The sequence below is a fragment of the Panthera pardus genome, unplaced genomic scaffold (genome assembly GCF_024362965.1).
Source record: "Panthera pardus isolate Hobbes unplaced genomic scaffold, ASM2436296v1 HiC_scaffold_15, whole genome shotgun sequence".
Taxonomy (NCBI): Eukaryota; Metazoa; Chordata; class Mammalia; order Carnivora; family Felidae; genus Panthera; species Panthera pardus.
The window spans coordinates 2,517,982-2,529,759 of record NW_026526710.1 but is presented as its reverse complement, the minus strand read 5'-3'; the positions used below and the strand labels follow the sequence as shown (position 1 = coordinate 2,529,759).

General features: G+C 53.7%; 2 protein-coding genes and 1 long non-coding RNA gene across 3 annotated transcripts; all 3 read right to left on the bottom strand.

The window, feature by feature from the left end:
* Nucleotides 1–262: 262 nt before the first annotated feature.
* LOC128776990 (uncharacterized) lies at nt 263–2,205 on the bottom strand. Its single transcript, XR_008422105.1, has 2 exons — nt 1,911–2,205; nt 263–1,460 (listed from the first exon to the last, which is right to left on the bottom strand). It is a non-coding gene; the product is annotated as an uncharacterized LOC128776990 (long non-coding RNA).
* A 1,778-nt stretch (nt 2,206–3,983) lies between these two features.
* On the bottom strand, nt 3,984–11,776 carry LOC109277694 (syncytin-2-like). Its single transcript, XM_053901985.1, has 2 exons — nt 11,658–11,776; nt 3,984–6,397 (listed from the first exon to the last, which is right to left on the bottom strand). The coding sequence occupies exon 2, from the start codon at nt 5,261–5,263 to the stop codon at nt 4,358–4,360; it is 906 nt and encodes a 301-aa protein (XP_053757960.1). The 5' UTR covers nt 5,264–6,397; nt 11,658–11,776; the 3' UTR covers nt 3,984–4,357.
* On the bottom strand, nt 6,404–11,166 carry LOC109277796 (uncharacterized). Its single transcript, XM_053902889.1, has 5 exons — nt 11,103–11,166; nt 10,641–10,772; nt 10,243–10,377; nt 8,509–8,618; nt 6,404–7,920 (listed from the first exon to the last, which is right to left on the bottom strand). Exons 1-5 carry the CDS (start codon nt 11,164–11,166, stop codon nt 7,516–7,518), a joined length of 846 nt encoding a protein of 281 aa, XP_053758864.1. The 3' UTR covers nt 6,404–7,515.
* Nucleotides 11,777–11,778: the final 2 nt, after the last annotated feature.

The following is an 11,778-nucleotide window of genomic DNA, read 5'->3' as shown; positions in this document are numbered from 1 at the left end:
AGGGAGGAAATTGCCAACCTGGCAATTTTGTTAAGTGCCCCGTCCGTTCTCAGCGGATGCAAGGCAGGTCTGACCACCAGAGGGCAGCAGCGACCGCTCGTGAGAGCTTACAAAAAAGCCTACAGCTGGGAAAAGGAGGTAAGGCCCCCCCTAGTTCCACGCTATTATGTGAAAGTCCCAAGCTTTAGGCAGCCGGTCAGAGAGCCACCTGCTAGGTCAAGCACCGCCCCCCCCCCCCCCCAAATTTACAGCAACTCATTCATTCCTTTTTTACCACGCAAGTTTATTGAGAGGCAATTGTGTTCCTGCCTGGAGGGAGCTGTCTTAGGGGAAGCAGTCTCTTTAAGGGGCCTGGGAGATGTCAACGCTTTAGAGACCAGACCCCTGTAGGGCTCAGCGAAGGCTGAGCCTAAGCTTGGCAGTGTTGGGAGGGCAGACCAACGGGAGCAAGATGGGTACCCTGGACAAATGAACGGTGGCTGGAAAACCCCATCAGATTCTGCAGTGCCTGGGGAGTGAGGAGGGAGGCCAGACATGGTTGTCGAGGTAACGGGGGTTAGATCATGGAGGGCCTTGCTGCCAGGCTCAAGGGGCGGGGCGGGGGGCGGGGGGTGGTGTCAGACAGGAGACTCCTGAACAGAACAGGAGCCCAGCCAAAGCCAGGCCCTCAAGCTCTCTCGTGACCAGGGAGGAGCTGGGATTGGCTGGTGAGGCAGGACTGGGGGTCATCTTTCCACAGTGGCAGCTTGAGGCTGGCAGGAAAGGACCAGGTTACTATCACTCGGGGAGACGGAGGCTGGAAGAAGCCTTTGAGTGAGGGGAAGACCACTTACCTTTGCAGCCAGCCCTGGACCTGACCCTGAATCAGGGCCCCTGAAGCCTGGGGAGAGACAGGAAGGGAAGGAGAGGAGGGGCTAGGGGCAGAATGCGCTTAGGAGGGTCATCCCACTCTGAGCAGACTGTCACCTGGGAGTTAATCACACCTCCTGACTTTCCTCAAAATCCTCAGACCTCGGTTTCTATTTTCTCCACCTGAGAAACAGGGCTACAGTCCCAACTGAGGCAGATCAAATGGCTTCCACAATACCGAGGGGCAGGGGGAGGAGGAGAGGAAGAGCGAGACTTCCCGGGCCAGCCTGCGGCAAGGCACAACAGCTGACGCTGGCCCCAGACCGCCTGCCCACCCCCTGCCTGGCCAAGGGGCTGGCAGCACCCCAGCCCCACCCAGCCTGGAGCGTGTTTCGGCTGGACCCAGCTCCAGTGGTGGTGCAGGGGCTGGATCTGTACCTAAAAATACCCAGGAGCCAGGCCAGCTGCCGAGAGCTTCCTCAGAGGCAGCTGGGCCAGACCCGGCCAGCTGAGGAGCTGGGCAGGCGCACTCGCATGGGGGAACCCTGCTCCCTTACCTGTGACATGTTCTGAGGGGCCCAAGCCATTCACCTTCTATTCACCGGGAATTCCTGGAGAGGTTTAGGAGAGCAAGAAAGATTCTTTAAGTTGGTTCTTGCCATAGAGCTGATGGGCACAGAACAGAAGCTAGGGGAGCAGGCCGGCTGAGCTCAGGAGAGAATAAGGGCCAGATCCACTCGTCTTGTCAGGGCAAAGTCGGGCCAGCACAGGTCAGGATGGGGAAGTTAATGACAATTCTTACAGCCTCCACTTCCCTGGCACTTCTGCACATCCTGAGAGTTCACCTCACACCCGAAGGGTCATCCACCCCAGATGAGGCAGAAAAGACTGAGCTATTCTTTGACGTCCCAGAGATGGGAGGTGGCCAGGAATGGCCTGGGAGCCCAGGACTCTGTCCAGGTCGCAGCACTTGGTGGCGCTGGTGGGGAGGTCACACTGGAACACAAAAAGCTCCCCTCACAAAGCCAGAATTAAAAACATCTCAAAAAGTCATCATCCACCTTCCTCCTCCAGGTTCACACGGGGAGCCCTCAGCTCCCAGTGGGGCGGGGACTTGCTGAGGTCCCTGGCCAGTTGGAGATCGCGCTGGATCCAGGCAGCCTCCAAGATGGCGGGGTGCCTCTTTCCACAGTCCAGGCAGAGGCAGTCTCCACCCAGAGGGTCCAAAAGGTCGTATTCCAGGCTGGGGCCCCGGCGGACGGGCCGGAAGAGGAGGGACCCTAGCGTCCAGTAGCGAGGCAGGTCCAGCCACCTCCCAGCCTTGGGCCGCCTTTCCGCTGGCGTGGCCCTCTCCAGGCTGGCCCCACCGGATTGGCCCCAGGAGCAGCCCCGCCCCGAGCTCGCTTGGTGACCGGGGGCGGGGCCAATCTCTAAGCCCGGAGGAACTACAGCCAGAGGACAGACGGGCTGCTCCGTCTCTCCCTGCCCCCAGGAGGTGGCAGGGGTGGGGGGAGGGGATAAAGAAAGTAGAAAGAAGTAAAGAAGAAATGGTAGTGGGGAGGGGGTATGACTCTTCCAGGTCACAGGGACACCTCACCCTTCTGAGAATCACACCCAGACCACAGTTTAGCACCTAATTGCTCCCTAATTGTTCCGAGGGCGGGACTGGAGGAGCTGGCTTCAGCCCTTCAGGCTGTGGCTGGGGGGCGAAGTTTAAGTCAATTATTTAATCATCCGACGCCCTTGGGATATAAAGACCCCTGTATCCGGGAGCCCTAAGGACTCTATCCAAAGGGATGCAGGACACCCTTAGGCAGCGAGCCAGTCTCGCGAGGATCAAAGGGGTTCTCAAAGGGGTTCAATGAGCAATTCAATGACAACCGAGTTTAAACCTCGTGTTTGGGGCCAGAGCGGAACAGGCCCATGGGATAAAAACGTGAGCCTCCTCAACTTCTACCAAGTGCTTCCCCCTCTCCCCGCACCCTGGATAGGGGGACGGGGCTCTGGTGCTAGGGACAGTGGAGTGAACCTCCTTTCCCCACCAAAGGACGAGATGGACCAAACCCAACTTATCTGGCACTGGAGACCCTCATGGGGCCAAGGGAAGGGGCCCAGAAAGAGCCAAGAGCACCATGCTGGTTACTTTCAAGCAGACAGCTGGCACGGGAGGGAGCCCGAAATAACCCAGACAGCTGGGGTGGGGGTGCCATGGACACAGGCGAGAGGCTGAAGTCAGGACACCTGGAAGCCCATACTGGCTGCCAGTGGTGGCCTCGTGACCTTGGGTGAGTCACTTATCTCTGGGTTTGGGGGGAGTGACCCTAAATTATGACCCGACCATTGAACAGCCGGGGAAGCTGGGGGCAGGCCACCGCTCGGACTCCAACCACACGGAGGAAAAACGGAGCTGGCTCCCTGCCTACGGAAAGCCAGTCTTCCCCTTGGCCCTGAGGCAGTGCCACGTGCTTCAGGGGTGGGTCGGTGGGGGAGGAGCTCACAGCCGGCCCAGCCCCCACTCCTTGCAGCCAAAAGGGAATGGAGGCCAGCTAGTGTGAAGTCAGAACGTGAGGCCAAGCCCCCTTAGTCACACTGCATTCCCCCCATTCCCGTTTCCAGCAGGCTTTATTATCATTTCACACCGGAGACTCGCCCAAGGTCACCAGCACAGCCGCCTGACTTAAAGCCTCTCTTGACCGAGCGCCAAGATGCTCTCAAGATCTCCAGGTCAAGCCCTACCGGCTCCCCTAAAACCTCAGTTTAGCCTTACAGTGAGTGGGCAGGGCTGACCCCGAGGAAGCCAAACTTCAGCCCAGATGGGGGAGTGGTGCAGATCAGTGGCACCTGGGACCCAAATGGCTCATCAAAGTAATCCCTAACTAGAGACCGCATGGGGGAGGGGTCAGAGATCAAGGGCCACACCATCTCCAGCTGTGGAGCTTCCTGGAGACAGTGGGACACCAGGAGCCAGTCAGCTTGTGTTAGGAGAGTAAGGAGAGTTGCCATTATTATGAAGCAAACGCCTCGGTTTCAAAAGCACTAGCTCACGTCCTCCTCACAACACCCCCAGGTGTTACCCAGCCCACGATATGCCCAAATTCTGGTGACCCCCAAGAACAAACCACCAGAGTCCAGAGTCAAAGCCAAGCGGCAAGGGCCGTTTATTGCAGGTTCGAACCCGGACCTCCGCGCACTGGTTGTCAGTGATGCTAAGAGGCCCCGAGCGAGGTTTTTACAGCCTTTTTATAGACAGGCACAAACAAGTTATGGGGAAGTTAGGGATCTTCCACGGTTACAGAGCTGTTATTGGTTGATATTGAAATTTGAACACTCAGCAAAACTTGATTGATTCCCGCCTTTAGGTGAAACCACAACCGGGCACGCACTGGCTGGTTCCGGGAATGGGGGGGGGGGGGGTCGTCTTTTCTTTGCGGTTGTGGGTACACCTGGTAATTTTTCTTAGTCTCTCATTCCCCCCTTTCTTTGGTGCCTTAAGAGCCAATCTTGGATCTTATGTGTTTGACTCAAATGTTTCATTAATGATAGGTTGGTATTGGGTTCTGAGGACCATCAGTTGAATAGTATTGACTCTTTCTTTGATAAAAGCTAACATTTTGTTTATGATACATGGCCCTATTGTGAGGAGAAGTAGCAAGCTTAGCAATGGCCTTAAGAGGGGGAGGAGGTATGGGAGGAAGCCGTTGAGTCCGAACCATAAAGGGTTGTCAGCTAATTCTTTCCGACGGCGGGCTAAATCTTCTTGGAGTTGTTTGATTTTTGTTCTTACTATTCTTGACTTGTTAGCATAAAAGCAACATTTTTCTTGGAGGGCTAAACATATCCCACCTTGCTCTGCAGTTAACAGGTCTAGTCCCCTTCTATTCTGTAATACTACCTCGGCTAGGGAATCAAGCTGATCCTGTAAGTCTCGGATGGTTCCGGACAGGGCCTGTACATCTTCTATTAGCTGTCGCGGAAGTTGATGGCATATGTGGACAGATACACCTAAGCCCGCCGATCCAGCTGTTACAGCTCCCGTTATTCCTAACCCTACTAATAGGGGGATGACTGCCACTGCTCTCTTGGCTCTCCCTGGTAGACAGTCTAAGCTAGGTATAGGCATCGGGGAATCCCCTGGAACCAGGTCTACATCCGGAAGGAGGGTTGCTGGGACGCAGATTCCTGTCCAATTTGGGGGTAAGTAAGTGTGAGCGAGATTGCCCCCACATATAAATACAGTGGTGTTGGAGCTACGTAGTGAGGAGTTGATTACTGTATAGTTGGTACAGTTAGCGAAAGAGACTTCCCCTAAATCAATACTGTCGTTAGCGTCTGTGTGATTTTTAACAAGAGATATTGAATACAATGGGAGATTGCACGGGGAAGGGGTCGACGGGGTTAAAGGGATGACAGTCATCAGTGCTATCGAGGCTTAGGGTGGTAGGGATTGCTACAGGTCTGGACTGCCCCTGAGGGAGACATAGCCAGCAGTCCTGGGCTAGAGCGGGGTTGGAGGCATTTAGGAGCGCAAAGGTAGCCTTAGTTATATTCATAGTCTGAGGGTCCAGGTCGGAATGGCTATTTTCAGGCAGAATTAGTGGGTGGTAATTAAGTTGGGGATACATCCCCTGAAATATTTTTTTCAAGTTTCTTCCGGGTTTCAATTTGTCGGACCGTATCTTGGGGCCCACCCCCGTCTGAAACGTGTACCGGGGCTTTGGTATTCCAGCACACATGAGTTCCTACTGTGCCCCGGCACCCCGTCTGCATATATTTATTTTCTCCCGTTACCGCGGCAGTCCTGGCACGCTGCAATACTGCGGTGAAGTAGGTTTCGTTATCCTGTCCTATACACTGCTGGACAGCAGTACAGCAAGTACTGTGCATGGAGTCTTGGTAAGTGCTACAGGGGCATCTAGAGCTAGGGGGGAGAGTTTTAGGTTTAGGAACACATTTCCATGATTGAGAGCCCCCCATTGCTCCATAATTCTGAACTAAATAGGCGGTTGTTTCTCCACAATCCTGTGTGTAGGTGTACCGCTCGGGTACTACTGGGGATTCAGACTTTCCCCCTCTACATTCACATGGTTTTCCATATAAGTTATGTAGTATTGCCTCCTTAGCTGGAGGTTCAAGGCCTCCGCTCACAAAGGGGGTTTGTAAAATAAAAGAGGTTACAAAGAACAGAATGATTATCATGGCTATGGCTTGGGTGGTTTGCGGCACAGGGTGATTTTTAGGGGATCGTCCTTACTCCGGTCGATTGTCCAGGTTGTTCCTTTCGCTGGAGGTCCGATGAGGTCTGAGAATGGGTCTACAGGCTTGGCGTGGGTGCAATGAATCCAGGTGGCGATTCCGTCTACTTTGATGGCCATAGGTGTTGTCAGGATGACCTGGAAGGGTCCTTTCCACCTGGGTTCCAGATTTTCCTGCCGATGACATTTGACGAGGACCCAATCCCCTGGCTGGAATTGATGTGGAATAGGCGGGGATCCAGTCTCATAGAGTTCCCTTAATTTGGGCCATACATCTTCATGGACCCTCTGCAAGGCTTGTAGGGAGACCAAGAATTCAAGACTATTATCGTTCTCAGCTTTGACAAGGTTATCTTTTAGGTTAGGGATGATAGGGGGTGGTCTACCGTGCATTATTTCATAGGGTGTGAGTCCCAGTTTGTATGGGGAATTACGCACCCTGAACAGAGCGTAGGGGAGAAGGACCACCCAATCAGCGCCAGTCTCCATGGTCAATTTGGTTAGGGTCTCCTTTAATGCTCTGTTCATTCTCTCTGCCTGTCCTGAGCTTTGGGGTCGGTATGCACAATGTAATTTCCAATCAGCCCCAAGTATGGCAGCCAGTTCCTGACTTACCTTAGAGACGAATGCAGGTCCATTGTCTGACCCTATCATTACTGGAAAACCATACCTGGGCAGGATTTCTTCCAGGATCTTTTTGGCTACAATCTGCGCCGTTTCATTCTTGGTTGGAAAGGCTTCAGTCCATCCTGAAAATGTATCTACAAAAACTAGCAAATACTTATATCCATATTTTCCTGGTTTTACCTCAGTGAAATCTACTTCCCAGTAGGTCCCCGGTCTGCTCCCTCTTTGTCTCACCCCTGTTGCCTGAGGATTGCTATTCGCATTGTTGAGTTGGCACACTGTACATTTAGTGACTACTTGATCGACCTTATCGGAGACATTTCTGATTTTTAGTCCAGTCTGTCTCAGTAAGTCCAACATTCACCGGGAACCTAAGTGGGTGCTGTGATGGATCTGCTCTAGAACCTACCACCCTAGTTTATCTGGGAGTATAATGCTGCTTTTGGGGTCTCTCCACCAGCCATCTTTGACTCGGGTCATAGGAAGTTTACTCATCCATTGAATATCGCTTTCTGAATACTCAGGGCTGGGGGGCAATTCCCGGAGTCTGGGGTCTGGCAGCTGTAGGGTCAGTAATTGCGCTGGGGGCCGAGCTATGTTTTTTGCAGTCCGATCGGCCAAATTGTTGCCCCGAGAAACTGGGTCGGTTGCCTTCTGGTGTCCTGGGCAATGCACAATCGCTAGCTTTTTGGGTTCCCATAAGGCTGCTAGCAGGGCTAGAATCTCTTCTTTATTTTTGACGTCTTTCCCTTCAGCTGTGAGGAGCCCCCGTTCTCTGTATATCGCCCTAATGTACATGAGCGGTGGCGAAGGCATATCGGCTATCAGTGTACATGGTTAGCTTGCGGTCTCTTCCTACTTTTAGGGCCTGGGTTAAGGCTATTAGTTCAGCCTTCTGGGCCGAGGTTCCGGGGGGCAGGGTTTCTGCCCAAACCACCTCGGTTTCTGAAGTTACGGCCGCCCCCACATACCTTTGTCCTTGGTGAACGAAGCTGCTTCCGTCGGTAAACCAGATGGCGTCTGCATCCGATAATGGTTGGTCCTGCAAGTCCTCCCGGACCCCGTAAACTTGAGCCAGTATGTCGGCGCAGTCATGAAGTGGGGTTCCCATGTCTGGGTCTGGCAGCAGTGATGCTGGGTTCAGGGCCGTCGAGGGGGTGAAGATGATCCTGAGGGGGTTCAGCAGCAGTCCCTGGTAATGAGTGAGTCGGGCATTGCTCAACCATCGGTCAGGCGGCTGCTTGAGGATGCCCTCGATGGCATGCGGGGTGGTGACTTGTAGCTCTTGGCCCATGGTCAGCTTATCAGCGTCCTTTACCATTAGGGCAGTGGCTGCAATCATCCGGAGACAGGGTGGCCATCCGGCAGCCACTGGATCTAGCTTTTTAGACAGATAGGCTACTGGCCTGCGCCAAGGGCCTAAATGCTGGGTTAGCACCGCCTTAGCTATGCCTCGGTTTTCATCTACATATAGGTGGAAGGGTTTGGAGACATCGGGGAGTCCCAGGGCAGGTGCTGATAGCAGAGCAGTTTTAATTTGTTGGAAGGCCTGTTCGGCTTCTTCCGTCCAACTATAGGGCTGTTGGTCCTTTGTTGCCTGGTATAAAGGCTTTGCTAATTCAGCAAACCCTGGTATCCATAGTCTGCAGAACCCAGCCGACCCCAGGAATTCCCTCACCTGTTATGGTGTCTGCGGTCTGGGAATACGAAGGACGGTCTCCTTCCGGGCATCCGTTAGCCAGTGTTGCCCCCCTTTCAGTAAGTAACCCAGAGAAGTTACCTCTGACTTGCAGATCTGAGCCTTCTTTGCTGAGGCGCGGTAACCTAAGGTTCCCAGAGTTCGCAGGAGACCTTCGGTTTCCTGGATGCAGGCTTCGGGCGTCTCGGCAGCTATTAAGAGATCATCAACATACTGCAGGAGAGTTATATTAGGGTGTTGTTATCTGTACTCACTTAAATCTTTGTGTAGAGCCTCGTCGAACAGGGTCGGAGAGTTTTTGAATCCTTGTGGCAGTCTGGTCCAAGTGAGATGGCCATTTATGCCCCTGTCTGGATCTGTCCACTCAAATGCAAATAGCTCTTGACTTTTAGGTGCTAGTGGTAGGCTGAAAAAAGCATCTTTTAGATCCAGAACAGTATACCATTGTTTTTCTGGGCTGAGGGCGCTCAAAAGAGTATAGGGGTTAGGAACGGTTGGACGTATGTCGATCACCCGCTTATTGACTTCTCTCAGGTCCTGCACTGGTCTTTACTCCCCACTGTTGGGTTTGCACACGGGCAGCAGGGGGGTATTCCATGGTTAGTGGCAGGTGCGTTGGACCCCGAGGTCAAGGAAGCGGCGGATATGCGGTGTGATGCCATTTTTGGCTTCCACGGGCATCGGGTATTGGCGCACGCAGATGGGGTCCGTCCCAGGCTTGACCTCTATAAATAGGGCTGGGCGATGTTTTGCTAGCCCCATACCACCCGTCTCTGCCCACGCGTCTGAGAAGCGTTGAAGCCAAGGCTCAGTGCCCTGATCCAGAGGAGTGGGTTTCTGATGGAGCCTGTATTCGTCTTCTAGTCTCACAGTGAGTACAGATATGGGTTGGTTGTGAAAGTCAGTCACTGTGGGTCCTCCCGGTTGGAAATGAATTTGGGCCCCCATTTTGGTAAGCAAATCCCTCCCCAACAGGGGGCAGGGGCTGTCGGGAATGACCAGGAAGGAGTGGGTTACCTTCCCAGTTCCCAAGTCCACAGTCCTCTGAGTTGTCCAGGGGTACTTTTTTATTCCGGTGGCTCCTTGTACCCAGGAAGATTTTTCAGATACTTTTCCATGGGGCTTGACCAGAACTGAGTGCTGTGCCCCGGTATCAACTAGGAACTGGACCGGGGTCCCCTCCACTTGCAATGTTACCCTAGGTTCGGGGAGGGGATCCGAACCCCGTCCTCCCTATTCTGTATCTTGGGTAAACAGTATGGGGGCTGTTTTAGGCTGCCATTGTCCTTGGCTGGGGCGGGGTTGTTTCTTTTTGGGGCATTCTCGTGCCCAATGGCCTTTCTCTTTACAATAGGCATATTGATCTTTAAGTGCCGCCTGGGAGGGCGTGTTGTTTGAGTGCCTTCTGGGGGTGGCTGTTCTTTCTGGACTATAGCGGCCAGGACTTTAGTCATTTTCTCTGTGGCCTTGATCTGTCTCTCTTCTGGGGCGTCCCTGTTGCTGTAGACCTGTTGTGCTATACGGAGCAGATCCTGGATCTGTTTACCTTCTAAATCCTCTAGCCTTTGGAGTTTTTTCTTAATGTCAGGAGCTGCTTGATTTACAAAGGACATAACGACAGCAGCCTGGTTCTCAGGGACTTCTGGATCCATGGGGGTAAACTGTCTAAAGGCTTCCATTAGTCTAAGTAAGCAGCTGTACTCTCTGTCGTTCCCTGTACGACCGAATATACCTTAGCCAAATTGGTGGGCTTGCGAGCTGCAGCCCGGAGACCCGCCATCAGAGTCTGGCGATAAATGAGTAGCCTTCCCCTACCTTCTGCCGTGTTGTAGTCCCATTCGTCCTGTGGAGGTCTGGTTAGGGGGAAAGCTGCATTAATGAGGTCAGGGTTAGATGTCGGCTGACCGTCGTCTCCGGGAACCAGCTTTCTTGCTTCTAATTGGATCCTCTCTCACTCCTCTGTAGTGAACAGGATGCGGAGGAGCTGCTGACAGTCATCCCAGGTGGGCTGGTGGGTGAACATGACACTGTCTAAAGAGCTATTAGGTCTTTAGGGTTATCAGAGAATCGAGCGTTCTGTGTTTTCCAGTTGTAAAGGTCACTGGTGGAAAAGGGCCAATACTGGAGTCGGGGGTTGCCTGTTTCATCTGGGGGTCCTATTTCCCGCAGGGGTAGGGCCACAGTGGAGTCGGGGAGGTGAGGGTTTGGCTCACCCTGGGTGCGCCCGCGGGTTCGGCCGGCTGGCCCCTTGCGGTAGGTTTCGTTTTCAACGGGGCCCGGCGCAGCTATAGCCTCCCGTCCTCCTGGTTCCGGCGCAGCGGCCGCTTCCCGTCTTCCCGGTTCCCCTAGGGGGGCAACTAGCGGGGCGGCTGGTGCTGGTAGGGCCTGGGGTACGAGGGGAGAGGGATGATAGGGTGGAGGGTCTAGGGATAGTAGGTCCTGACTATCAGGCAACATGGGATACAAGGGCGCGGATGGCGTCTTTGGTTTTGGGGGATCTGCAGTCCGCATGGCAAGGACCTTACACGTTCCTGAGGACAGGAAGGGGGCCAACCAAAGGGGTGGATTTTCCACCAAATCTTGCCATGTAGATGTACATGCCTTGTACATCTAGAATGTAAGGGAATCTGATCTGGGTGTCCCTCGCGACCCGGTAGAAAAATCTTTGACTTCACCTTGGCAATTATAGGGAGGCAGAAAGTTCCTTCGGTTGGCCATCCAACGCCGAAGGTTGGCCATTCGGAGCGGCAGAGGGTTATTAATTTTCCCCTCCGGATGTCTAGACTCAAATTCTGTTCTCTGGTCCTAACATCCCTGAAGTTAACAACAAGGAGAGAAAGAGGAGTGCTTTGAGATTGGCCCATCTGTATCCTGGAAGTGGAGAAAAGGATTAAAAGGAGAAACAGTAAAGTTATGAGGATTTCTGGTTGCACCAGGCCAGGTCACCTGTGAAAGAGAAGGGGTTCAACACTTAAAGGTTATAGAATACAGAACATGAAACATAGGTCGCTAGCGCGTTTCGGGTGTCCGTAACCCGAACAGAAAAGCTCCGATGGGCCAAAATGGTGCCCCAGACGGGTGCCAGAGGACGTCTCCTACTGGTCCCGACTGACTGCCCTATAGCGCGTCCGCCAGGGCTGTGTCAGTCCCCGATACAGATCCCGCGCGGGAGAGAGCCAGAAACGAACAGACGATATACAGACAGAAACGGACAGAGCCGGCTCACTTACCGATCGGTTTCAGGGACGACCTGTTGACTTGGGGTCTGGAGGGCTTGGGGGTATCCCGGACGAGCCCCCAAATGATATGCCCAAATTCGGGTGACCCCCAAGAACAAACCACCAGAGTCCA